Source organism: Heloderma suspectum, chromosome 7 (genome assembly GCF_057233095.1).
Source record: "Heloderma suspectum isolate Gila_16-S chromosome 7, 16-S_ref, whole genome shotgun sequence".
Lineage (NCBI taxonomy): Eukaryota > Metazoa > Chordata > Lepidosauria > Squamata > Helodermatidae > Heloderma > Heloderma suspectum.
This window is the reverse complement of record NC_139464.1, coordinates 62,084,017-62,109,859: the sequence shown is the minus strand read 5'-3', so window position 1 is coordinate 62,109,859 and position 25,843 is coordinate 62,084,017. Positions and strand designations below refer to the sequence as shown.

The following is a 25,843-nucleotide window of genomic DNA, read 5'->3' as shown; positions in this document are numbered from 1 at the left end:
ATACTAGAACCCGGGATCATCCCATGAAGCTACATGGTGGGAGATTTAGGACAGATGAAAGGAAGTACTTCTTCACACAAGGCATAGTTAAACTATGGAATTCACTTCCACAAGATGTAGTGATGGCCACCAATTTGGATGGCTTTAAAAGGGCATTAGACAAATGCCTGGAGGAGAAGGCTGTCAGTAGCTACTAGTTCTGGTAGTTACGTGCTACCTTTAGTATCAGAGACAGTTGCTGGGGGACATGAGCGGGAGGGTGCTGTTGCACTCTTGTCCTGCTTGTGGGTTCCCAGCTGACAGCTGATTGGCCACTGTGTGAACAGAACAGACTAGATGTACCCTTGGTCTGATCCATCATGGCTCTTCTTATGTTCTTTTCTTCTTAAAGTTGTACATTGAATATGAATATCTGTTAGATTTTTATGAGTATATTATAGTAGAGCTTCCATCATATTGTAAAGAGAATTGTCAGATATTACTGTATGCAAACTCAAACTGCAATTCTCAGTCCACTTGCTCTTAAGAAGTACCCCCATTTACTTTATTTGACTGCTGTTGAGTTAATTAGGTTTGTGGACTGTAGCTTCTCTGGATACAGTCCTGACTCATTGATGTAAATGCAGGGTTTCTAACTTTTTCTCATTTCATTAATTACCTGGGGCCTCTGTGGTGGTAGAGTGATGTGTTCCTTCTTTTCCACCATAAAAATTACATGATATATAAGCTGGAGTCTCCATGTGAATGGGCGATCGTATGGAGGCTGTATTCACATGACTTCCTCACCTCTTTGGTGCAGGGAGCAGAGAAATCACATGAACAGGACTTTTGAGTAATCAGGCATTCACATGGAGGCCCTAGCTCTTATATTATATCACCTGCATTGTGGAAGGAAGAGAGGCTCTTCCACCATGTAAAGGCCATAGGTGATAGCTTACTCTGCTGATGAGAATGTTTAACCCTTTGCTTATGATGTTATTTTTACTCCTTGGATACCTGTAGTTGTAGAGTGAATCATTTTAATAATGTGTACTGTTAGGAGGATAACTGTAGCTTGCTTCTAGATTAAAGTGAAGGAATATGGCAAACTAGCTGATGGTAATATTTAAGTTATAGTCAGAGAAGATTCCACAAACTTAGATTCAACCTTCAAGCACTTATCCTGTATAAATCCCCCTGAGATCAATGGGAGTTAGGTAAGCTCTCTGCATTGCTCTTGTTTAGCTCCCATTCATCTCAGTAGGGTGTCACAGGCGCAGTTCACCACTGACTGCAAACAATATGATCACAACCAGCAGTGTCTCATGCAGTAGCACTGCAAGTCTTTAATCCTGTTGAAAACAGATAGGTCTTCCAAAGTGTGCATGACATTTATATAATAACTATGTCATATTTAAACTATGGTTAAGCACTTCATTGTTTTTATAAGTAACTTCTTTTATATGGCTATCAAGTTTTTAAAATTTTAAAAATAGATACCTTTTTTGTTATCTCAGAAGCATCATGTTCATCATTACTGGCGCATGGAGTCATTTGCTATCCCAGAAATCATTTGTCATTCTCCTATGACTTTATTATTTTGGATTTATAGATTTGCCATGAATTGCTCATTGTCTGGATCTGTGAATAATGAAGAGGGGGGGAAATCAATTGACAGTTATACTATTAGATTATAATATTTCATCCTCTCAAGGAATAACAAAAGAGTGAGAAGATTAATAGGATATCCTTCAGATTCTTGGTCATGGCTCTTAAGTAGTCCTGGTCTGCATTTAATAATGGACTCACCATAAGATATGTCTGAGAGTACTGCACAGAGAGTTCTTTTCCCCCCAGAGAGCTGAAATTCCATCTTACCAAAATAGGAAAACTTGGAGTCACAGTGTACTGAACTAGTCTGCTAAAGAAAATTCTAAGTGGTAAAATAACATTTTTGTAAGTGGTAAGGTAATCCAAGGACAACCTCCTCTTGTATGAACTTGCCAATGCACTTAGATCAACACCAGAGGCCCAGCTCTGTGCCCTTTGCCCATAAGAGGTGTGGTGGATGGGCAGACAAGATGGAGGTGGTGTTTGGATGACATGCTAAGCTATAGTTTACTGTCATGTGAATGAGCCTAGGTAAGCCTTGGGCTTACACACTCCTCCCTCTCTTCCCCTCCTGTGTGATCAGGAAGAGTAGTGCAATTTGTGCTTTTTTTGTAAGCAAAGTTTGTTAGGACCGAGATGTACAATTTTCAAATAAATAAAATAATAGTCGATATATTGGTGTAGGCCTAAAATGATGGAACTGCAACTATACAAAACATGATTCTGCCTGGTCTATGCAGAAGAGGGAATTTATGCCACTAAGACAATCTCAGATTGGTTGGACTTGCAAATTCATATAACCCACAATGGTAATTGGGATGACTGTTACGTATCTTTCCCTAAGTGTTTTTGGCGTTAAGAGGAAAATGATATGGCCTGAAATAATCTCCACAACTACTGTCTCATTTGCACACTAACTGTATACCATGTTACTTTCCATGTGTATATACATTTGCAATGGTAAAGTAAAAAAGACCATCTTCATGTCATAGCTTTACATTAGTCAGTAGGAGAAAGTAATTTCCCATGATATCGTTTTACTTTGCAAAGTTTTGAACTTTTCTCAAGCATCTGGCATTAGCCCATATTCAAAATAGTGCTGTTAGGGAGAGCACTGAACTGATTATTGAAATATGTTTTGCTGTGAATAGTGTGTAATGGAAATAAATGACACTGTTAGCAGTAAGCTGAAGTCACTGATAATTGCTGGGGAGCAGTGAAGTAATAAGCCTTAATAACAATTTGATTTTAAATCTGTTCTTTCTCTTCTCTTCTAACTCTTGAGAGTCTTTTTAAGTCTGTCATTGATGTCTTCTACTTTTTAAATGACCTGAGTATGCCACTTCCATTCCTTTGTATTCAGATTATATTTAATACTTTGAACAGGGATGTGATCTACTCCTCCCTCTCCATATCCCTATTCGTTATGCCCAACATACATCTTCCTGTCCTTCCTGCATCGAGGCAGAGGTCAGTGAGGAATAACAAATTGCCAGTTGTCCCGACTTGATTAAATACTTACTAGTTCTCATACTGTAGCAATTGTTCTCCCAAAGTAAAGAGTTAGGAAAAATGCATTACTGATAGGTGAGACCAAGGCAGGGCATGGTTGCCACATTAAGTGGCTCAGGAAAAGGCCCTCTTCCTTTTCCATTCCCTCCCTTAAAAGCCCCACAAAAACACAGAAGACGGTAGTCTGACTTTATCAAGACTTCTAAGGTGAAAGTTCATATAAGCTTAGATTGTTCAGCCTGACACTCTATTCTGTAGCTAGCATCTGACACTGCTGATGTAACAAGGGTTGACAGTGAGGTGAAAGACTTCTGTAATGTTACCAGCTGTCCTTAGAAATGCCATATAATTCAAGCCCCCCAAATCTGCCCTCATACTGGAATGACTCAGTTGAATCTAAGTGTTCTATTTGATGTCATTGGGTCAGTTTCTTTCAAAAGGGCATACACACACACACACACACACACACACTAAATGTGCATTACAATTTCAGAGAATTGACATTTTGATTACATGTAACTTTAGATAATTGAACATATGTAATAACCTGTAAAAATATCTGTTTTTCTACTTTGGACATTAAAAAAAATATGGATTTCTTTTCTTCCTTCTGTACAGTGCCAGTTTGCAAACAGGTCTTCAGGTTTATGAACTGATTTGGAGTAAAGGCAAATCAGTGCTTTCAAACTGATGAGATAGACAGTTAGAATGCATTATTTACAAACAATCTTGTGTATGCCACTCAGAATGGATGAATTGTGTGTGCTAGTGAGACTGCACTGCATGTGCGCATGTTCACTGTTGACTTAACGATATATGTATTTATAATAAAGTAGAGATCTTCAAAGCAACCTATTCTAATATATTTGTTATCTTATAGGAACTTCCCAAGTTTCTTCCAGATCTTGCCTCAACCGATGCAGATCTTCCTTGGAACAGGTCTAAAAACCGTTTTCCAAACATCAAACCATGTATGTTGCATTTTACTAATTATTATGTTCTCCCACTAGCTGAACAATATATTTGAAGTGTGTCTTGAACTTTTAGTTTATCTCACTGTGATGTTTAAAGAGAGGGTCCTGATGCAAACAGGCATTTTGTTGTTTATTTGGTCAGTCGCTTCCGACTCTTCGTGACTTCATGGACCAGCCCACACCAGGGCTTCCTGTTGGCTGTCGCCCCCCCCAGCTCCCCCAAGGTCGAGCCTGTCACCTCCAGAATATCATCCACCCACCTTGCCCTTGGTCGGCCCCTCTTCATTTTGCCTTCCACTTTCCCTAGCAGCAAACAGGCGTACCACATTATTATTTCTTATAACAGAGTCTGTATAGTTTTTGTTTGTTTCATTAAATGTTATGCATTCATATAGTTTAGTTTTCTCTCACAGACATTAAGCTGGAGGTGCAAGAAACTACATAGCCTCAAATAGTTTCTTATCTTTGTAACGTAATCGAAGTATCAACATCTTTTTTCTTTTTCTGAACTTTTTCTCCTAGTGAAAAATAAGTGTCTCATATATGAACATGTAAAATCCACCTGTTTGTATATTCACTTTCCATTCAAACACAGTGATGCTTTCTTAAGGATACTTGTAAATGCTCTGTGTAAGAATTCCACTAAAGATCAGAGTGAATCTGTGGTGACTTATAAGTCCAGGATAGATTTTATCACAGGAGACAGGAGTCTGTCTCTCTGTAGTAAATGCTGCTTCATTTTTCAGTTAATAAGACAAGAAATACCATTATTATTTTAAGCATTAGTTGTGATGTGAGATGGGGAGCAAAGCATTCCTCTTTTAATGTAGCCACATTCTGTGCTATTAACTTTTCAGAACAGCTGTTCCTGTTATCTGCTGCTGGTTCAGGACATATTCTGTGCTCTAATTTACCAGAGCTCAAAACTGGTGTTTATGGTCCATTTTTGATATAACATGGCCTGATGCCATGATGCAGTAGCAGTAGCACTGATGCAATAGCAGAATCTCCACATTTATAGCATTTGTTTCTGACATACATTCAAAATCTTATTTTATGATTTCCATCACTCCAGTTTATCCTTAGTATGACAATACATATTTTAATGCCCGTGCTTAGTTTTGAAATGATTTAAGCATATGTCTATTCAGAACATCTTTACCTAGAAATGGACATTATGTTCACACATGAGGGAGCTGGAAGAGTTAGTGTTATATAAAGGCTGTACACAGATGAATGAACAAAAAGCAGCACAAGCCATGCATTCACCCCTACTCCCAGATACTTTAGTTCTTATTACTGTTTGAAAAGAAGCAGACGATATGTATTAACTGTCAATAGATAGACTTCCAGAATGTGTTAAACCTGACAACTGCAATGATAACAAAGAAATATAGAGGCATTTCAGTCTTCTTATTACCGCATTAGGACCATTATGGCATTGCTGAACCCCATTAAACATGAACACCATACATTTGGACACACAGGGTATGAAAGCAGATCATTTTACAAGACGGGGGATTATAGATGATGGCTTATAATAACAATATTAATGAATTAATTACCAAATGATGAACCTGCAAGTCAACGTGCACACAAATATAGTAGAAGAATAACTATATGTTTAAAAGGATGGCTGGTGAGCTGTTATCATTTGTAATGTATTGTCAGGATATCATCAGATGTTATGAAATTTTATAAAGATATATATGCTATCACACACACACACACACACCCTTTTATATCTAATTTTCTCTGTCTGTATCATCTGTCTGTCTGGTAGTTTCAAACAAGCATAATTAATTACATTGATTTTATTTCTGCTGCACAGATAATAACAACAGAGTGAAGCTAATGCCTGATGCTAGTATACCTGGATCTGATTATATCAATGCCAGCTATGTGTCTGTAAGTTTGAAATAATTTATAATTGTTATCGCATTCCTCCTATTTTTAATCTCTCTTAGAAAAGTAATTTAAAAAGCAATATATTTTATGTAACAATGTGTCTAATTTTTTATCCTCTATATCTGTTGCTATATTAAAACTTCTCCTGCTATGGGCTTGTAACATATAACATGTGATCTAAAGAGTTTTTATTGAGATTTAATAAGTTTTGTTATAATATTTGTGTTTTATATATATATATATATATTATTTGCGTTGCCCTTATTTTCGCCGTAGTCTACGTAAACATTTACGTAGACTACAGCGACTAAATAAGGAACGCGAATGGTGGCTCCCTATGGGAGCATTAGCGTACGCGCTTTTTTTTTTTTTTTAAAGTCACCCGTGATAGGCTACGTGACGATTGACGTAGCCTATCACGGCTGACTTTGCAGATCTAGCCGTGATAGGCTACGTGAATCATCACGTAGCCTATCGGGGCATTTTTTTTTTTTTTAAACTTTCGCGTTCGCAGCCGGGCGAGGCGGGAAGCCTCCTCCCCGGCCTGAATTTCGGCCGGGCCGAGGCGGGAAGCCTCCCCCCCAGCCTGAATTTTGGCCGGGGCGAGGCGGGAAGCCTCCCCCCCCCCCGGCCTGAACTTCGCGGAGGGACCAGCGAAGCGCCTCCCCCCCACCGCGAACGTCCTTCGAGGACAGGTAAGTGACTTTCGTCCACCCCTATTACTGTTACATTTCCTGTAATTAATGCCAGGTTGCCCAAAACTATTGGGGACTATTTACTATGCTTTGAGCCAATATGGAAGCAAACCCCCTCATGGCTGGGAGGCTTTTAATGGTTTTATGGAATGTAAACCACCTGATGAATGCTTGCGTTGAAAGTCAATCTAGAAATGTCATACATAGATAAGAGACTGCAGCACATTTCCTAAGGGGCTCTGCCGCATTTCTGGCAGCTCCTGTTGACAAGACATGTAGGCCAGGGATGTGGCCATTTGGGCACATGTGCATCAGATTTTAAAAAATGGACATACCGAGGCTGTTTGATAGGAGGGTTCTGAAGATAATCCTTTGCCAATGAAGCTACCACTTTGCCCTGAAGACTACCCATTCAGGATAGAGAAAGATAGAGAACATCCTCCTGCCTCCACGTGGAAGAGAAAGAATTTCTCACCCTAAATTCCTGTTAAGGGATGTAGGGGAGCATTCTGCCCATCACTTTTACTTCAGGGACTGGTTCATCCTTCTGGACCTAGGGGGTTCTGGGCTCAAATCCTCCTCAGCCATGAAGCTCAGCTTAACCTACATGGGGTTGTTATATAGACTTGTCAACAGGAGCTGCCATAAATGTGGCAGACCCCTGTAGGAAATGTGCTGCCACCATCTCTTATCTATTTATGACATTTCTAGACTGACTTTCAACAGAAGCTGGGTGGGGGGTGCACTGCCTTGAACTCCTTTGAAAAAGGAAAGGAAAATGTTAATAGCAGTAGCAATAATAATAATAATAATAGGGATCCCTCCCAATTATTATCTAAATCATCATCTGACCTTGCTTCTAAAGGGTAGAGCCAGTCTCAAAATGAAGATAGAATGAGTCTCTTCTAAGGATGGATGAATCTGTCAAATTCGGTTTCTGTCAATTTGGCCTTTTTAAAATCTCATTTTGGGACTATATGCTGGCTAGAGAAATTTGCTGCTAGTGGGTGAAGATGTTACTGCAGGCTTCAACCACAGGGACACATTTAAATTAATTAAGGGTGCAATCCTATGGGGATAGGCAGCCGCCTCCAAACTCAGAGGCGACCGCCTATCCAATGAAAGGCAGAAGCATGGACGGGATCGTCCCCTCCGCGCATCTCCTGCCCTGCATTTGCTGCTAGACAGCCGATTTCAGCTGTCTAGCCGCAGGAAGGTAGAGCGGGGGAGAAGGACGCTCCACGCTCCTCTTCTGAGCAGGGAGCACGAGGCTGTTCCTGCAAGGCAGTGCAGAAGGCGGGGAAGGTCAGTTCTCCGGGAACTGACCTCGGAGCACCGGCTCCAAGATCGGTTCCTGGAAAACTACATATCCTATGGCCGTCTAGCCGCTGACTAGCAGCCATAGGATTGCTCCTTAGTGCATTTTTAAAAAAACAAAATAACACTGAGGTGCACAGCCCTAGTGCCCCCTTAGTATGCATGCCAGGTTTCAGGTGTTTAGGTTTTACAGTTTTGGCGCTTCTGGTGCTGATGGACAGACAGGCACACATCCTCTTTTACTATTATAGGTGCCACAGGAGACTGCAGTGTGGAACAAATAAACTTAACACTGTGGAACACGTCCTAGGTGTTGCTGCTGCCATAGATTTCAGTTCTTTGCTGCTTCTCCCCAAGCATATTACCATAGATTTGGAAAGTACCTCAGAGGTCATCTAGTCCAACCCCTGCTAATACAGGAAAACTGTATTGCTACAGCATTCCTGATAGGATGCCATCTAGGCTCTGCTTGAAAACCTCTAATGAAGGAGAGGCCACCAACTGCTGAGGCTGTCTACTGCAGCGTCAACAGTGCATACCATCAGGAAATTCTTCCTAGTGTTTCATTCAAATCCCCTTTACTTGTAACTTGAACCCTTGGTTCAGGTCCTACCCTCTGGCACAACAGAGAACACATTGGCTCCATCATCACCAACTGTATCATTTCAGCAGAAAACTGTCCAGTAGTGCTTCATTTCTGTAGATTATTATAACTTCTGAACTTCTTTTTAAGTCTATGTTAAAGGAAAAGCTAATAGACTTAGTAGATTGCTTGATTTCTTGGGTTATTACAATGCCCTGTAAGTTCCTGCAAACCAACGCATTGGGTGAGTTTTCATGCTAATTTCTCTGCAGCGTTCAGTTACCACATCTCTGGAATTCATGTAATTCTTCCATGGTTAATGGCCTTATGTGTTTCTATGTGGTGAAACACAGGCGTAACTACTGATTTGGTACTGTTGAATTTTCAGGGAGATAATAATTATGACTGTATCTCTAGTCCACCATGGTGGAATGCATGAAATTAGGATGTTGTTTATCTTCTTTTTTTTAATCATCAGGGATTGCCACAATTGGGGATGGTGATTTGGTGGGTCAGTGGGTGGCTTTAGCTTCATAATCAAGGCCTGACTGTGCATTTGAAAGAGAATAAAATGTTCCCGTAGAAGTTTTCACCAGATTTTCTGGTGATCCTGGGAACATCTTCCAGCTGATATATGGCCTCACATATTTGCTTGATGTGATTCCCCACCAGCTCCTGTTCTATTTTTATTATCTTGTTGATAAAATCCTTTTGCTTCAGGGTGTTCAGGTACACTGAATGCAGCCTATATGCATGTGCTCTGCCTTCTGAATAAAACCTTTCTAGTGCCCCTGAATCTGCACCCAGGCATAATCTGTTGAACAACATTTCTTTTATTATGCTTGAGTGGCGATTCAGGACATGAATGGTAAAACTGTAGGATTCTGATTTGTTTAATTTGGAAAATATTACATTCAGCCACTTCCAGTGGCTAAAACATACCAGAGTCTTTGCTATACCTCTGGCCCAAATGCTAAATTATCTTTGCTATGGAGTCACTCTCAGAGCAGCTGTGATTGGGATCTGCCGAAAAGTGAAATGTAATAATACTCTCATAAGTGGTTGCTGCTAAGGTTTGGCTTGAGTACTGTAAAAACCACTCTGTTACACTACATTGCTCAACATTTCCACTCTCTCTCCCTGTCTTCCTTTTATTATTGCTGAATTCAGTAAGTTAATGAGCTCTTAAGAATTAGGGTTTGAAGTTGAACGTGGTTTCTCTTATCTATATCAGGGGTGGGCAACTTTTAAAGGCAAACTGTGCTCCTGGAAGACCTAGAAGAGCATGATTTACCATTAAAACAAGGCACATACTCATTGCACACATTTTTTTGGGGGGGGGGAATGTGGCTTTTTTGCTGCTGCACCACTGAAATTCAGCATCAATTTGGAAATGGAATTTTGTGGTTGGCAGGGGTCACAAAACACCCAGCCCATGGGCTGGATTTGCTCATCTCTCATCTATATGCCATCTCACAATTTTCATTGCATTTGCCTTCACAAAAGACCTATGAAGTTAGGTTACTGTTGCTCCCATTTTACAGATGGGAATCTGATAATGAGAGATTGAGACTTGCCCAAGTCAGAACAGAAGTGAGAAATGAGCTCTCCTTAATTCTAGGACAGCTTTATCCCCTCACTGGCTTATGAAATATGCCTATCCTATAACTTATTTTTGGCATTAAAAGAACGCCAAAAGCAATATCCAATAATTACGATCAAGTTCTATTTACAGTACATTTTTGTTAGTGCTAAAATGCCACAGAATTATTAAAATTGATTACTGGGAGGTAGGCAAAAAAAGAACTATATATAAATTCATGGTTCTCTATTTCCTCTGGATCTGTATTCTCTTACACATGTCCTGTGTAAGTAGATTTCCTTGTCAGAACATATAGCAATTAGCACTTCCAGCCCTAAAAGGGGCTTTTATTTCTGTATGGGTATCCGAATGTGTTTCCTCTGAAGAACTTTTCCATTCTTAATTTTCTGGTGGAAAAAGACGTTCACCTTCTATGCTTTTATTTGAGCATGAAAATGAATTAAATGTAGAACAAAGTGTTTGGAAATCAGAACTATTAGCACATGCTTCAGCCATCTTGGTTTCTTTCCACTAGTATTGTTTCTAAAAGAGATATTCTAGCACTTGTTCACACTGGACAATGATTAGTCCTTTATGGAATTATACTGACAAGTCAAGTAAAAATCTAGATACTTACAGGTCAAGTAATTCACAGCTGTTTATTGGTTATGTGATACATAATATACAGAACAGGTGGCAGGGGAAAGCTATGTTAATCCTCTGCACTGGAAGAATGAGGTGAGGGACTGTATCTGAGGGATGCAAACTCTGCATTTGTTATGTACAGTCTATTCTTATGGGTCATTGTTCAAAATAGGGTGCTGGACTAAATAGACCCTTGGTCAGATTCAACAGGGCTCCTCTTATGTTCTTAAACCTTTGCAGGAAAATTAGCAAAAAATAAACATAATAATGACAGTGCAAATCTCCATTTGTAATACAGTTTATACGGAGCATATTTTTGATTATATATGAAACCCAGGAGGAAGATTGTAAGTCACCTTGGGGGACCTTTAATAAATAAATACAAATAAATCAGATTTATGTATATCAAAGCTATTGTGGGCTCAGGGCCACCCCCCACCACATAGAATATATGAATATGTGGAGTGTTACCTATTTGTCATCTATCTATGACCCTGAACAGGAGCTACCTACACTGCAGTATTTTATTGTAGCTCCCACTTGTATATGGCTGAGCACCGTCACTTTCTAAGATATATGAACTCTCCAGTGAGGAGGACACTGCAAAGGATGACACCGAATGTCTACTTGGAATGCACATGTTCCTTCTAAATGTTCACAGGAAATCGCTGAGGTTTCTGAATGAGTGAGTTTCTGAAGGTCCTATGCAGTCATGAGGTACATTTCTGTTAAGAGTATAACTGTAAGAAGTATGACTTCAAATGATATTGCTTGCTGAATGCATTTTTTCTTCTTTCTTTATCAGTATTAACTAAGGTTCATCTTTTCCTTAGGGCTATTTATGTCCAAATGAATTTATTGCTACTCAAGGACCATTACCAGGCACGGTGGGGGATTTCTGGAGAATGGTATGGGAAACCAGAGCAAAAACCCTTGTTATGCTTACTCAGTGTTTTGAAAAAGGACGGGTAAGTTACCAGTATACAAATCATAAATATATTTGATAGCTGGCAATTATACATCCAAGAAGATTCCATATGAACATTTTTATAAACCATGTTATTCCATTCTGATTGCAGATAAGATGCCATCAGTACTGGCCTGAAGACAACATACCAGTGACTGTTTTTGGAGATATAGTGATTACTAAATTAGTGGAAGACATTCAAATAGACTGGACCATCAGAGATCTAAAAATCGAAAGGGTACGGTCAGGTCTATTGTTGTTTCTTAAGATTCCATATTTTCTGTTAAAATTGTGATCAGTCTGCTGCTAAAACTTCTGATTTTAATCCTAAACATATCTAGCTCTCCAGAATATGTATTATCCCTTTCTGAATATACTATCTTGGATTTTATACTTCCAAACATGTCCGTATGTTCTGTACAACTAGAGGGGATGTCTAGGTGACCATTTGCTTTACTCCTGCTATGCCACTGTAGCACAAAACCAAGAGTATGGTGGGCGCAAGGGAAATGCAGTGAATCTGAAGGTTCACACATACACATTCTTCTTTGTCTGACTGCAACACTGAGAGATGATGTTTTTGAGCAAAATAGCCATAATAGATCAAAAACATAGAAAGAGCTTTTCATTAAAATCACTCAAGCACAATGCTTTCCAATGGAGGAAGCAGTTCACACATTCAGCTAAAAGTCATTTAAGTGATATGTCATCAAGTGGTGAGATATCAAGTGATAGACATGTAAGTATGAATTAGTCCTGACTACCAATTTTAGAGATGTTTTGATGTGCCCAATATGCCACTTCAGATGGCAACATCATGAAGCAACCAAGTGCTAAGGGAACATCTTATTAACAGGAGATAGTAATATTTTTGAGGTGATGGACCACCTTCTTTCCTGAATAGTTCCAATGACTCTATGATCTCCTTGATTCTTAAGTTCTGTAACAAATGTCATTCTCTCCCACTGTCAGAAACAGAGTAATGGCTACAATGTTGGTCTTCCAACAAAGTATATTATTTCTTTGGGATGAGGGTTGCCTTACTAATCATTAAATATGTCTTCTAAGGTAATCCGATCACGGGCAAGCGTCTTAGGTGGAATGGCTTAGTGGGGTACCATTAACAAATCCTTACTGGAATTTATTTCAATGTAAGTGCCTCTTAAACTACAGGTGGAAGTCTTTTCAATTCTAAAACAAAATATTTGTTTCAACTTGTCTTTGAAAGCATGGGGATTGTATGATGGTACGTCAGTGTAACTTTACTGCCTGGCCTGAACATGGAGTACCTGAAACAAGTGTATCGTTAGTCCATTTTGTAAAGCTGATCCGTGCCAGCCGAGCACATGATAGTACACCCATAGTTGTTCACTGCAGGTAAGCAGATAATGTATTTCAGTAGAAACTCATTACACGAAATAGTGACGTTCATTTATCAGGAACAAAAACAGAGTTTATCCAACCTGCAGCCAACTCACATTGCCTATTCTTCTTTTGGAGGGAAGTGGTTACTGGCCATGTTATCGATAAGGCCAGAACAGAAAAAGGGGGGGGGGGGGCAAAACAGGGACAACAAAAATATGCTGTGCTCACACATGGAACATAGAATCAATAGCTCAACACTAATGAGATGAAGAATAGCCCTATTTCAAGTATCCCAGCAGATATTTTTATGAGTGAGGGCCATCACCTGGACAACAGCCAATTATAATCCTGGACCAGTAAATTAGGAATGATGATGAGGCAGCTGCAACATGGCAGCTACCATTACAGTAAAAGTCTTCATTAATATAAGCTAGGGCAGTTGCCAGGAATTTTCAGGGTGTATCCTGACCAGCAACTTTCTACTGTTTTGGTTGGATACTGTAGTACAGGTACTATAGAAATATAACAGTGTTTACAAAAAGGTGTATACTATTCAGTATCACCAAATATTAGTATACCTAAAATAAATTATGATTTTAATAAAATTTTTACCCAAGCTGTAATCCACTTCTTATTGCAACTGCGATTTTCAGTTAGAAGTTTTAGACATTCACATGTGAATAATTCAGTCTCAACTTGTTCCTTACAGTGCTGGAGTTGGAAGAACAGGAGTGTACATTGCCCTCGACCATTTAACGCAGCATATAAATGACCATGACTTTGTGGATATCTATGGGCTTGTAGCAGAGCTGAGAAGTGAAAGAATGTGTATGGTACAGAATCTGGTAAGAGATTTCAAACCTATACGATGGCCCTATTTTTCACAAATAGCAGCTGAGACTGAAAACCTGTATCTTGGTCTGTGCCTCTTCAGGCTGAAGGTGTGAAATTGCTGCTCCATGCTGGCTGGGGATGCTAGGAGATGTAGTCCAACACATTTTGGGGCACCAGGTTAGAGAAGGTTGCTCTAGACAATGCCACCCCTGCAACTATTTCAGCAGCAGATTCATGGATAAGCAGTGTGAGACTTTTTTTTAATATCCAGGTTACATTAGTAACTGCTGTAGACAGCCAGATGGTAAGCTGGAGATTTTCTTCTTATTTTTCTCCAAGGAAAACCAAAATCATTATAAGCTCATAAAGACTGTAGTGCACCACATGAAGTCTGATGGGGAAAGGAAGAGAGCTGTTCCCTGATGGTGAAGCAGAGAAAGCCAGCTGTGTAGTCTGTGCTTGCTTCATGATTATTTCTGCTCTGTCCATGTAGATTAGCAGGGAACTTTGCTCCTAGCCCTCCAGAGGACTACTATCTCTTTGCGTCATTGGATGCTTCTAAACATATCAGCCAGTAGGAGTCTGCTTTTATTTATTTTTTCTGTTCTAAGCATTCTGTTACCACCCTTCCACCTTCAGGATAAAGAAAGAACCAAGCTTAAATATGTCATCATGAGCTGGACCTTGTCTAGAATGCTCCAACAGATGATGCTGGGCCTGATTTAGCAGAGCGCATCTCCCTGGACAGTGGTGTGTCACACATGTAGCACGTTCTCCCTGGCCTCCCAGATAGCATTCTAATTGCCTTTGGGATAGCATCTCCCCTTGGATGAGAGGAGGCAGGGCTAAGCCTTGGAAGGGAGGGATGTATCTGCCCTCCAAGACTGGCCCTGCCTAGTGGGAGCAAAGGAGGGCCTCCCCATGAGCACCATTTGACCTCATCTTTTTCCTTACAGCATTGTAATGTTGATGTATTCTCCTCTGCAGATATGACCTTTGGGAGAGGGTTACTTAACCTGTAAGTTCTCTGATTCACCTGCAAGCCCTTCCTGGAATGGTACTGCTCTTTTACATTCATTCAGAAAGTCATTACAATGCCCACCAGGAGTCCAGGGAGAAAAAGCAAATTCTTCCTATAAATTCCTGTTTGCTGGGCCTTCTGAAAAAGATTCTCCTCATAGTGGCTGACCAGATGCCTGAGGGAAACCCACAAGCAGGGCATGTGTGCAATACCACCCTCCTCTTCCCCACTCATGTTCCCCTGCAATGAGTATTCAGGCACATGTTGTCTTTATACTAGAGGTAATATAGAGCCACCTTGCCTTATCCTTCCTGAATTTGTCTAATCTCCTTTTAAAGCTGTCCAAGTTATGACCCTCACTACATTCTGCGGTTGTAAATTCTGTAATTTCACTATGCACTGTGGGAAGTACTAGATCCTTTTATCTGTTCTGATAAAGTGAACTTCCATGAGAACTTCTCAGTTTCAGGCTTCTGCCTTCCCAAACCTATGGGAGAAGGAGACCAGGCCTCCTGGGAGGTTTCCATTGTCTTGTCCTCTCATTATTTTCTTCTTGCCACACCATGATGGTTGTTGTTTTTTATGTTACACACGTGGCTGGGCATTTAGCCTTTTCATGTCTTGTAATTCATGGGTTGAGGGTTTCCAGTTCCATTCTGGGAGGGGAGGGCCAGCCCCATGGAGCTGCTGCAGGAAGCTTGGTCCTACCTCGTTTCAAGGGCAGGTACTATCCCAAAGGTTATTGAATGCCCTCCAGTAATCCTAGAAAACATGAATTCACTGTAAGAAAGTTCTTTGTGCTAAGAATGCTCTGTGTCTGTATTCCAAAACTACTTCTAAACATTTTCAATTAGGAGCAATGTCTCTATCTATAAATAAGTGAAGCTGAGTATTCTTTAATTTTTACACTTTGCAGGCACAATATATATTTTTACACCAATGTGTCTTGGATTTACTGACGATCAAGAGGAGTACCCAGCCTGTATGTTTTGTTAATTATTCAGTACTACAAAAGATGGACTCTTTGGATGCCATGGAAGGTAAACAGCTGTACATTGTACCAAAATTATTTAATTTTTTACACTGTTGGGTACATTCATTTGGCCTTATTGAAACAACATGTTTTGAGATGCATCATTTGCTTTAAAGTTTTATTTGATTTTATGATTCTCTGCCTCTTGGACAAAAAAGGCAACTAGTATTCTTTCTTTACACCCTGTCACTAAATGAACTAATAAAGTGCAATGGTTTTCAGTACAACCTAAACACTAATCACATCCAGCTCTACTTCTTTACCCCAGAACGTTCTCCCTCCCTCCACCCATTCTGCATCTCCAGTTGTCTGCCTGATATTTCTGTACTTGGCTGCCTGTTATCTCAAAGTCAGTATATCCAAGACTGAACTCATCTTTCTTACCAACCCCCCCTCTCTTCATATACTGTCCATAACTGTTAACAATGTCACCATCTACCCTGCTGAAGATGCATAAAATATTGGTTTTATCTTTGAGCCTTCTCTTTCCTTTATTTCCCATATTCAATCAGTGAAGTCATGTCACTTGTTCTTCCTTTACAGAATGGCAAAAAAATGGCCACCTTTCTGTGTCCTGTTCGGTGAAAACTCTGGTTCTTGCTATTGCCATCTCTCACCCTACTGCAACCTTCTCCTCTCTGTCCTTAGTTGTCTCACCTTGGCATCCTCATCTCTGTCCAGATCTCTGCTGCCAAAATCGTTCACCTGTCTCATTGTTCTGACCACGTGACACTCCTCCATAAATCCCTACACTGGATTCTGTCCACTCCCAGTTTCAGCAGAAACTCCTCATCCTTACCTTCAAAGTACTCCATGGCCTTAACACCCACCCCCATCTCTCTACTCTGATATGCTGATACAACCCTGCCTGTAACCTTCAGTCTACTTATGGTCTACCCACCTCAGCTCTCTAAAGGTCTTCTGCTCCCTCATACTACTCTACGCTTCCTCTCTTGCTTCACTTGTGATGTTCCTTTTACTGCTATGAAATTCCTCCTCAAAACATATATTTCCATTAAGTCTTCCTTAGGTTCCCTTGGTCAGCATTCCCTATTGTAACTAAGCCTAAGTGCATGTAATTGGAATGGATACATTTTCCTGTCTGGTTTATCCTTGCCTCCATATACCTCTCCTTCCTCTGTTGTTCCCCCTGGAAAAGTTTAGATTGAAGCTCCTCAGGGCGGGGTGTCTGGCATCTTATACTTTGTAAAACACCATGTACATTGATGGGATGATGATGATGATGATGCAATGTTCAGTCTCCCTAGAATCATAAGATCAGAGAAAAACTAAAAGGTCATCAACAAGAACCTCTGCACCAGGCTTCCCCACACTGGGGCCCTCCAGATGTTTTAGACTACAATTCTCAGCATTCCTGACCATTAACCATGCTGGCTAGGGCTGATGGAAGTTGAACTGTAAAACTTCTGGAGGGAACCAGTTTGGGGAAGGCTGCTTAATGCATGTGCATATGCACACATGCGCGCATGCGCGCGCACACGCACACACACACTCCATAAAATCCAAACCATAAACCTCAGAACATTCTCAATGGTGACACTTCATTGGTGGAATTCCATCCCCAGAGAGGCCTGCCTGGCACCAACATTGTTATTCTTTCATTGCCAAGTAAACAAAGACATTTTATTCTCCCAGACTTTTTAATGTATTTTTAAAAATATGTTTATTATGTTACATTTGTGTGTTTTATCTTGTGTTTGTAAACCGCTGTGGAATCTCCACTGATGAGTGGTATATAAATCTTTGCAAGGAACAAATAAGCACAAGATGAAAACAGCAATAAACAAGATTTATTGTACCATGGGGATTCTAAAAAAGCTAGCTCCAGGTAACTTCCATTACCCTTCATTTGCTGATGCTATACATTTTTATATCTTAATTATTTTGTATTTGTAGTAAACCATTATATGTAACCTATTAAGATTAATCTTTAATTAATTTCACCTTCACCTAGTGTATCTGTTTCTTTTGTAGGTGATGTGGAACTAGAGTGGGAAGAAACTACCATGTAAATATATGGATGAAACCTTATTTTGTTTCAAGAAACAAATGGTATTTTTTTAACATCAGGGGCCAAAACATATCCCCTTCTTACGATTAACTAAAAGCAAAGAGTAATTTTTGTAAAAGGATAAAATAAAAATGTTATAGTTTATACTCTATTTATGTGCCTTCACAAATACTATAAATTATTAAACAATACTTTTATACAGAGTGCAGTCCTATTATTATAATAAAAATATTGTATGCAGTGGGTGCAGTCCGGCAGTAGATCATCACAATTAAGTCCTGTTGACATCAATTGAACCTAAACATTTAACTGTATGCTTCGTCCCACTGATTTAATTGGGATTTAGGGCAGAACTAGATATTACAAGATGCCCTGAACTAATGATGTTCCATATCCCTTTCTCTTCTCTTCCTAGTAACATCTAGTACAATAATATCATCACTACTGTACATTTTCATGCTACCAACAGCCAATGACATGTGGCAGGCAGAGAAATAGAGTGCAATGACATCACATCATAACAGTAGAACCCAGGGTCACCAAGCCTTACTCAGGCATTCTGTATCTGAATAGGGCAAGCATGCAACAAGAGGGAGCACTCCAGCCTTGCCCCTCTCCCTCATCACATTCATTGGCCCCTATTCGTGGAGGGCGACTGTCTAAAGAGGAGAGCATCCTGTATCTGTGGAGGCCTTCCATGCATGGCAGAACACTGATTTTCCAGTGAAGCTGATTAGCAGGAGATTCATGACAGACAAAATTACTTTTTCACCATGCATAGTTAAGTGATGGCAGCCCTCCCCAACCTGGTGCTCTCCAGATGTGTTGGACTTCAACTCCCATCATTGATAGGAGTTACAGCCCAACACACCTGAAGGACACCAGGTTGGGGTAGGTTGACTTATGGAAGTCACTGCCACAAGATATAGTTATGGCCACTAGCTTAGATGGCTTTAAAAGGGGATTATTAGACAAATTCACGAGGGATGTCTATCAATGGTTACAAGACATTATGATCATATGCTATCTCCAAGTTGAGAGGCAATATAGCAGTTACTGGGGAGAAATAGTGGGAGAGGACTATTGTGCTTAAGTTCTGCTTGTGGGCTTCCCAAAGACATGTGGCTGGACACTGTATGAAACAGGATGCAGGACTAGATAGGCCTTTGATCTGATCCAGCAGGGCTCTTATGTTCTTATATGTTATACTAGACAGTACCAAGAATGGGGGGCGGGGGGGAGGGGGGGAGAGAGAGAGAGAGGTACAAAGCAGCAGCAGCTCCATGGCTCTTGTAGTGTCTAGTTGCATCCTTAAGGCTGCTTTTTAGGTACCACTGTGGCAAAACCATATGTATCACTATATATACACACATGGGAGGAAGCTGTGGCCAGTTCTGGCTCTCTCTTGGGTAGACCTACATAATAATTGTATTTCCAAACAAACACTTCCCCATTTATACTTTACATTTTAAGTACACATAAAAATTGTACATTCTCACCTTAAAAAAATATAAGGTCCACAATCCAACATAGATATAAGTGTGCTTAGGTGCAATTGATTTTAATCGGCTACACTCTGCATAATTCTGTGTGGGATTGTGTCTAATGTGTAAAAATAGCCCTTAGTTGTGACCAGTTCTCTCAGGATCAGGCTGACTGCTGGACACAGTTCCATACCGTGTGCTTTCATACAGTCCCAGGGATTGGCTGTGCATCCAAATAAAAAGGTCATTTCTTTCTTTAAATGGACTGCTCGTTCTCAGATGCAGATTTGGGTGCATTTTGGGGTGCGCATCCAAATGATGTGCCATTGAAAGTAGTAGACAACCACATGTGCATGGAATGTGCATCTGAATGTGCCTTCCATTATCTCATTTATGCTCACTGTTCCTGATATATTTGCAGAAACCTGCACATGGACAATTTATCTGGATCTGGGCATATATCTTCCTTTCAGAAAGAGTTCTGAACATTTTCCCAGTTCTCCTAAGTTATGTTATAATAATAACTTCCAATTGAGCCAAATCTGATGTGTGGAGCATTCATATATTCCTCAGGTGTATATAATTTAGAGTGTAAATTTGCTGTACTTTTTGTAGTTGACTGTGAATAAAAGCTGCCATCTCTAGACCCGGCTGACTTTTTTTTTTTGGTACAGAGGATGTGGTTGATTGAAGTGGATGATTTCCTGCATTCTCACAACCTTTCCATCAATGTATGCTCTTGTGCTTGACTCTATGTTTTATGGGAGTTGAAATATTATCTTATGATCCTGAACAGCTGAAAACTCACCCTCTGACACTGTGGAGATTTTTCAGCTTTTATTCAACACACGGTAGCTGTTCAGGGACACTTGGGACTATTTAAGCCTATGCAGGTTGACCAGAGATAGTTGGTTTTCTTGTTCTGTTTTGTAATGCATGGGGTAATTGTACATGCTTGAGGATTAAAAAAAAAAACCTGTCTCACATTCCTATTGCATTTCTAAAGCTGTCAGAAAAAGAAATAAGGTTTTACATTTTATTATACAATATAATTCTCGGCTTCCTATATACAGTTCTATCAGTTGGCTTTATAAAGTCTGCACAAACTCAAATTACAAGGACCAGAGTTAACCACCTTCAAGGCCCATTGATATTAATAGGAGAAAGGTCAGCGTGTGCTTAATTCTCATTTGCTTGGATGATAGGAAGTACTGGAGGAAGAATATTGGTGTAAGGTGACTTTTCTGCCCCCCCTTCCCTTGGCAGGCCCCCCCCCCCAAGCCTCTCCTGAGGCCCTAGGGATCCTACTGAATGGGGTGATCAGTGGCACAAAGGGCTGAGGGGGAAAGTGGGGGGATTCCTGAAAATCAGTCAACAACCTTCTGTGGGCAAAGTGGTGTCTCTGCCCAATCTTTGACAATCTCCCCCTTCCCTCAGACCGGGTTCACACAGGTTGCTTAACCCACAATGAGCTGCTGTACATGCCAGATGCCATTTTGAATATGCAACCCCTGCTCGGGAATTGCTGTGTCGTGTGAACCCAGCCACCGAGGCTTAAACAACCCTTGCATAACCCTACAACAAAGCAAGGGTTATGTGAGGGTTGTTTAACCCTTACATACCCTTTGGTGGCCAGGTTTGGTTGACACAGCAACCCCTGAGTGGGGGTTTACATATTCAAAATGGCACCCGGCACATGCCATGGCTCATCATGGGTTAAACAACCCTCAATGAGTCCTGTGTGTTGTGTGAACTGGCCCGCTGTCTCCTATGCCACAGCCTACCCCATTCAGGCTGGTCTTCGGACTTTCAGGAGAGGCTGGGGGGGGGCAGGGATAATGCCCTGTGTTTTCGTAATTCAGACAACTTTTTAATGAGCTTTATTTCAGTTTTTGTCAGCCCTGATAGTATGTAGTGGTGAAATTGTCTGAGCATTCTGCCAGAAGTCCAGTTGCCTGTGTAGCATACTTCTGCAAAAGGTTTAAAAGTATCATTTCTGAGGGTGTGCTAAATTAGTGCGTGGGTCCATTCAGACAATCATTTCACAACCTTGCACATTCGATCTGTGTTGGTTGGTAAAGGACCAGTTCAGACTATATTTGTGCAGTGGGGGCTGTCTTGACTTTGCTCCATGCGTGGATGCCTAGGGATGTGTCAATGTTTTGATAAACATGCATAGGCCCAAACTATATGGTCAATTCCCCACCCCATGCTTCTCAAATAAAAAAAAGAAAGAAGAATCAACTCACACATGAATGCGGGTGCCAAAAGTGGGGCTGGTGGACATGGCAGGAAATGTCAGGTTTACAGTTTTTTGTGTGTTATGAAGAATAATGAATTTAGCCATCTAGGAACTGGATGCTAGAATTAGAGGAAGATTGCCACCTACCAACTAAAGACGGGCCTGATGACCTAGGTAATGTTACCAAATTTGGCTTCTATTGACTCTTTGTATCTAGCGCACCACCGAAAATTATTCTCCAGCTTTGCTGATATATGGACTGTAACATTGCTCTTTACTTCTACTCTCTGCCTCACAAGGGATGCACATGTTCTGATGTGTTCTGTAGACAGATTTGAGTAACTGCTGACTTTTATATTTTCAAAAAATGGGGGAACAGCCAGTATTGTTTCTTTGTCTCAGTACCTCTTTTTGAAGCCTGAAATCTGTTTTGCATCTAGCAGGATGTTAGTTGCTGATTAATTCTGCATAATACATCCTATCTCCATCGTATAGACTTTGAGGCTTTTCCATCATGCCCAACTTTTTCTTCCCATCCTCCCCACCTGTATTTGTTGTTGCATTGCTTAAAATCCAGTCTGAAGAAGAGTTCTGAATAACCTGAAAGCTTGCTCACTAATGTATGACACTTCAGTTGGTGTTAATACAAGTATTACTCCACTGTGGCTGCCAGAAGCTTTGCGAGTGTTGAGTTTGTAAGTAATTCTTAAGATTTTAAGGGACCATGAGGAAATGTCCCAAAATGTGACATTTCCCAGTAAATCTGAAAGCCAACTGATTTCCCAAATTTACTGCAAAAATATATGTGAGATTCATGCATAAACTGATAAAATTAACTTAGCAGTCTTTTAGCAAATAAGCCTTCTGTAAATATGTAATAACCCTAGTACAGAAAACATCATAATGCTGCAGCTGGCTACAATTGGTAAAGGTCAATATCTAATGAACAGTGCGACTCATACACCGCAAAAAAAATTGCAATTGTGCTTTTTGAACTGCAGTCCACCACCCATGTTGCATAGCAAGCTACTCTTGAAACTGAAGGAGCTGTCAAAAACAGTTTGTGGCATATGACATATGGATCTACTGTTGAATGAAAACAAATTAAAAAAATCCCACTAGGCATGTCCAGGTCATTAGGTGTGCCTAAAGGGTCTCTTTGGATCTCAGCCAAAGAGCCTACTTAGATACCACAAAACTAAAGATGCCTCAGCAATTAGAAACCTAAATCAGTTGTCAGTGTGAGGAAAAAGGTGCGTATCAGGCAAAGATGTGTTGAGAACATTTATTTTGTGGAGACCAACTGTGCTGTAAATTCACCTGTCATCCTAGCAGGACCACAGTTCTTTTTGTTGTAGCAGTAGAACAGGAGGAAGAGGTGATGCCCACAGCTGTTCATATCCTTGGCAAGCCTTTTTGTGCAGCTCCTGTTTCATTTGGTTCATTCAAATCACGTGTTCTTCATTTACTGTACACCTACTTTCAAGTATGTGACAAATTGCTTAGGGAGGACTTTATACATGTGGTACATAGTTTTATTTGCATCTGGGTGCCGTTCACATAGCTTTCATAATCAGGATCATTAGTCTTGTAATCTCAAATTCTAGAATGTGAATATGCATATTATTTCGATAAGAACTGTCAAGCCCCCAGGTAGCTTAAAGTTGTATCTCTCAAGGTTTGAAATACGTTGACTTTGTGTATGTGAATGGATGGATGGATAGATAGATAGATAAGACAGATAAAGGTAGACAGATACTGCATCCTAGAGACAGATAAAGAGGATGCAGTTAAAGGATGCAGTTAAAGACAGATACTGCATCCTAGAGTCATAACTGCATCCTAGAGTCATAAAGGAACTGGCAGAAGAGCTCTCAGAACCGCTGTCTATTCTCTTTGAGAAATCATGGAGGACCGGGGAAGTGCCAGATGACTGGAGGAGGGCTAACGTTGTCCCTATCTTCAAAAAGGGTAAAAAGGAGGAACCTGGGAACTACAGACCAGTCAGTCTGACATCAATCCCTGGGAAAATTCTGGAGCAGATCATAAAGCAATCCATCTGGAAGCACCTTGACAACAATGCCGTGATTACTCGAAGCCAACATGGATTTGTCAAAAACAAGTCCTGCCAGACAAATTGATCTCATTTTTTGATCAAGTCACCTCCCTTGTAGACCGTGGGAATGCTGTAGACATCATATACCTCGACTTCAGCAAAGCTTTCGACAAAGTGCCCCATGATATCCTGATGAGCAAACTAGCTCGAAGTGGGCTAGATGAAACAACGATCATGTGGATCCACAGTTGGCTACAGAATCGGACCCAAAGAGTGCTTATCAATGGGACCTTCTCAAGCTGGGGAGAGGTAAGGAGTGGGGTACCGCAGGGCTCAGTCCTGGGCCCGGTGCTCTTCAATATTTTTATTAATGACTTGGAGGAGGAGGTGCAGGGAATGCTGATCAAATTTGCAGATGACACAAAATTGGGAGGGATAGCTAATACTTTGGAAGACAGAAACAAAATTCAAAGTGATCTGGATAGACTGGAGTGCTGGGCTGAAAACAACAGAATGGCATTTAATAGGGACAAATGCCAAGTTCTGCACCTAGGAAAAAGAAACCAAATGCACAGTTACAAGATGGGGGATACGTGGCTCAACCACACTACGAGCGAGAAGGATCTTGGAATTGTCGTCGATCACAAGCTGAATATGAGCCAACAATGTGATGTGGCTGCAAAAAAGGCAAATGCTATTTTGGGCTGCATTCATAGAAGCATCGCTTCCAAATCCCGGGAAGTACTAGTTCCCCTCTACTCAGCACTGGTTAGGCCTCATCTGGAGTACTGTGTCCAGTTCTGGGCACCACACTTTAAGAAGGATGCAGACAAGCTGGAGAGGGTTCAAAGGAGGGCAACAAAGATGATCAGGGGACTGGAAACAAAGCCCTATGAAGAGAGACTGAAAGAACTGGGCATGTTTAGCCTTGAGAAGAGAAGACTGAGGGGAGATATGATAGCGCTCTTCAAGTACTTGAAAGGTTGTCACAGAGAAGAAGGCCAGGATCTCTTCTTGATCATCCCAGAGTGCAGGACACGGAATAATGGGCTCAAGTTACAGGAAGCCAGATTCCGACTGAACATCAGGAAAAACTTCCTGAGTGTCAGAGCAATACGGCAATGGAACCAATTACCTGGGGAGGTGGTGGGCTCTCCCACACTGGAGGCCTTCAAGACGAGGCTGGACAGCCATTTGTCAGGGATGCTCTGACTTGGATTCCTGCATTGAGCAGGGGGTTGGACTCGATGGCCTTGTAGGCCCCTTCCAACCCTACTATTCTATGATTCTAGGTATACTAGATTCTTTTATCTTCCTCTCAAGCCTTTGCCAACTGCAGTACTTAAAGTTTAAAGTTATACCAAACAAGTATTAGGCGCAATCCTATGCAACTTCTGGGAGTCGTAGGACTTTTTTCTGTCTAAACATGCATAGGATTGCACTTTTGGGGTTGTTTCATGTACTGTGGGCAATTCTGTATTCTTTCCCCAACCACTTAGACCAAGCTAATGTTAAACTAGGCAGACTTTATAAGAGATATGCATTGTTTATATAAAGTAACTGCCTTGGTTTTAGTTTGCCAAACATAGGGTGCTGTAGTTGGCTATGAACCCCAATATGCACTCATCCTTGATAATAATGGAATGGTATTATAGGAGAATTTATACAACAGTTATTTCCCCACATTCACCTGAAGGTAACTCCTGTCAGACTATAACATGTCCAAGTTAGTATTTACACCTTCTGCTGCTTGTGCCTCCATTATGCCCTCCTCTGATCACTGCCTTACAAAGGATAACCGATCATTTTTGTTAACATTTAAATTGAGCACACATCAGTGTTAAATAAATGTTAAGTGGTCTTAAACTGGATTAAATCATCTTCCAGAATAGATATTGTGCCCTTATTTGTATCGTTCATCTTTTGGAGTAGAGGGGAGTTTTGCAACTTTTGGTTTGCATTGCACCTACATCACTGTCTGTCAGGGCCGTTGTTATAGAAGG

General features: G+C 40.7%; 1 protein-coding gene across 1 annotated transcript in view; it reads left to right on the top strand.

Annotated features, from left to right (window-relative positions):
- The window catches only part of PTPRQ (protein tyrosine phosphatase receptor type Q), a 143,904-nt gene extending 125,663 nt beyond the window's left edge, over nt 1-18,241 (top strand). The window contains exons 59-66 of the mRNA XM_084810399.1: nt 3,983-4,073; nt 5,908-5,984; nt 11,640-11,774; nt 11,886-12,011; nt 13,002-13,150; nt 13,848-13,983; nt 15,910-16,033; nt 18,022-18,241. Coding sequence (XP_084666525.1) covers nt 3,983-4,073; nt 5,908-5,984; nt 11,640-11,774; nt 11,886-12,011; nt 13,002-13,150; nt 13,848-13,983; nt 15,910-16,033; nt 18,022-18,059 — 876 coding nt within the window. The 3' untranslated portion in view covers nt 18,060-18,241. The remainder of the gene's footprint in view (nt 1-3,982; nt 4,074-5,907; nt 5,985-11,639; nt 11,775-11,885; nt 12,012-13,001; nt 13,151-13,847; nt 13,984-15,909; nt 16,034-18,021) is intronic.
- Nucleotides 18,242-25,843: the final 7,602 nt, after the last annotated feature.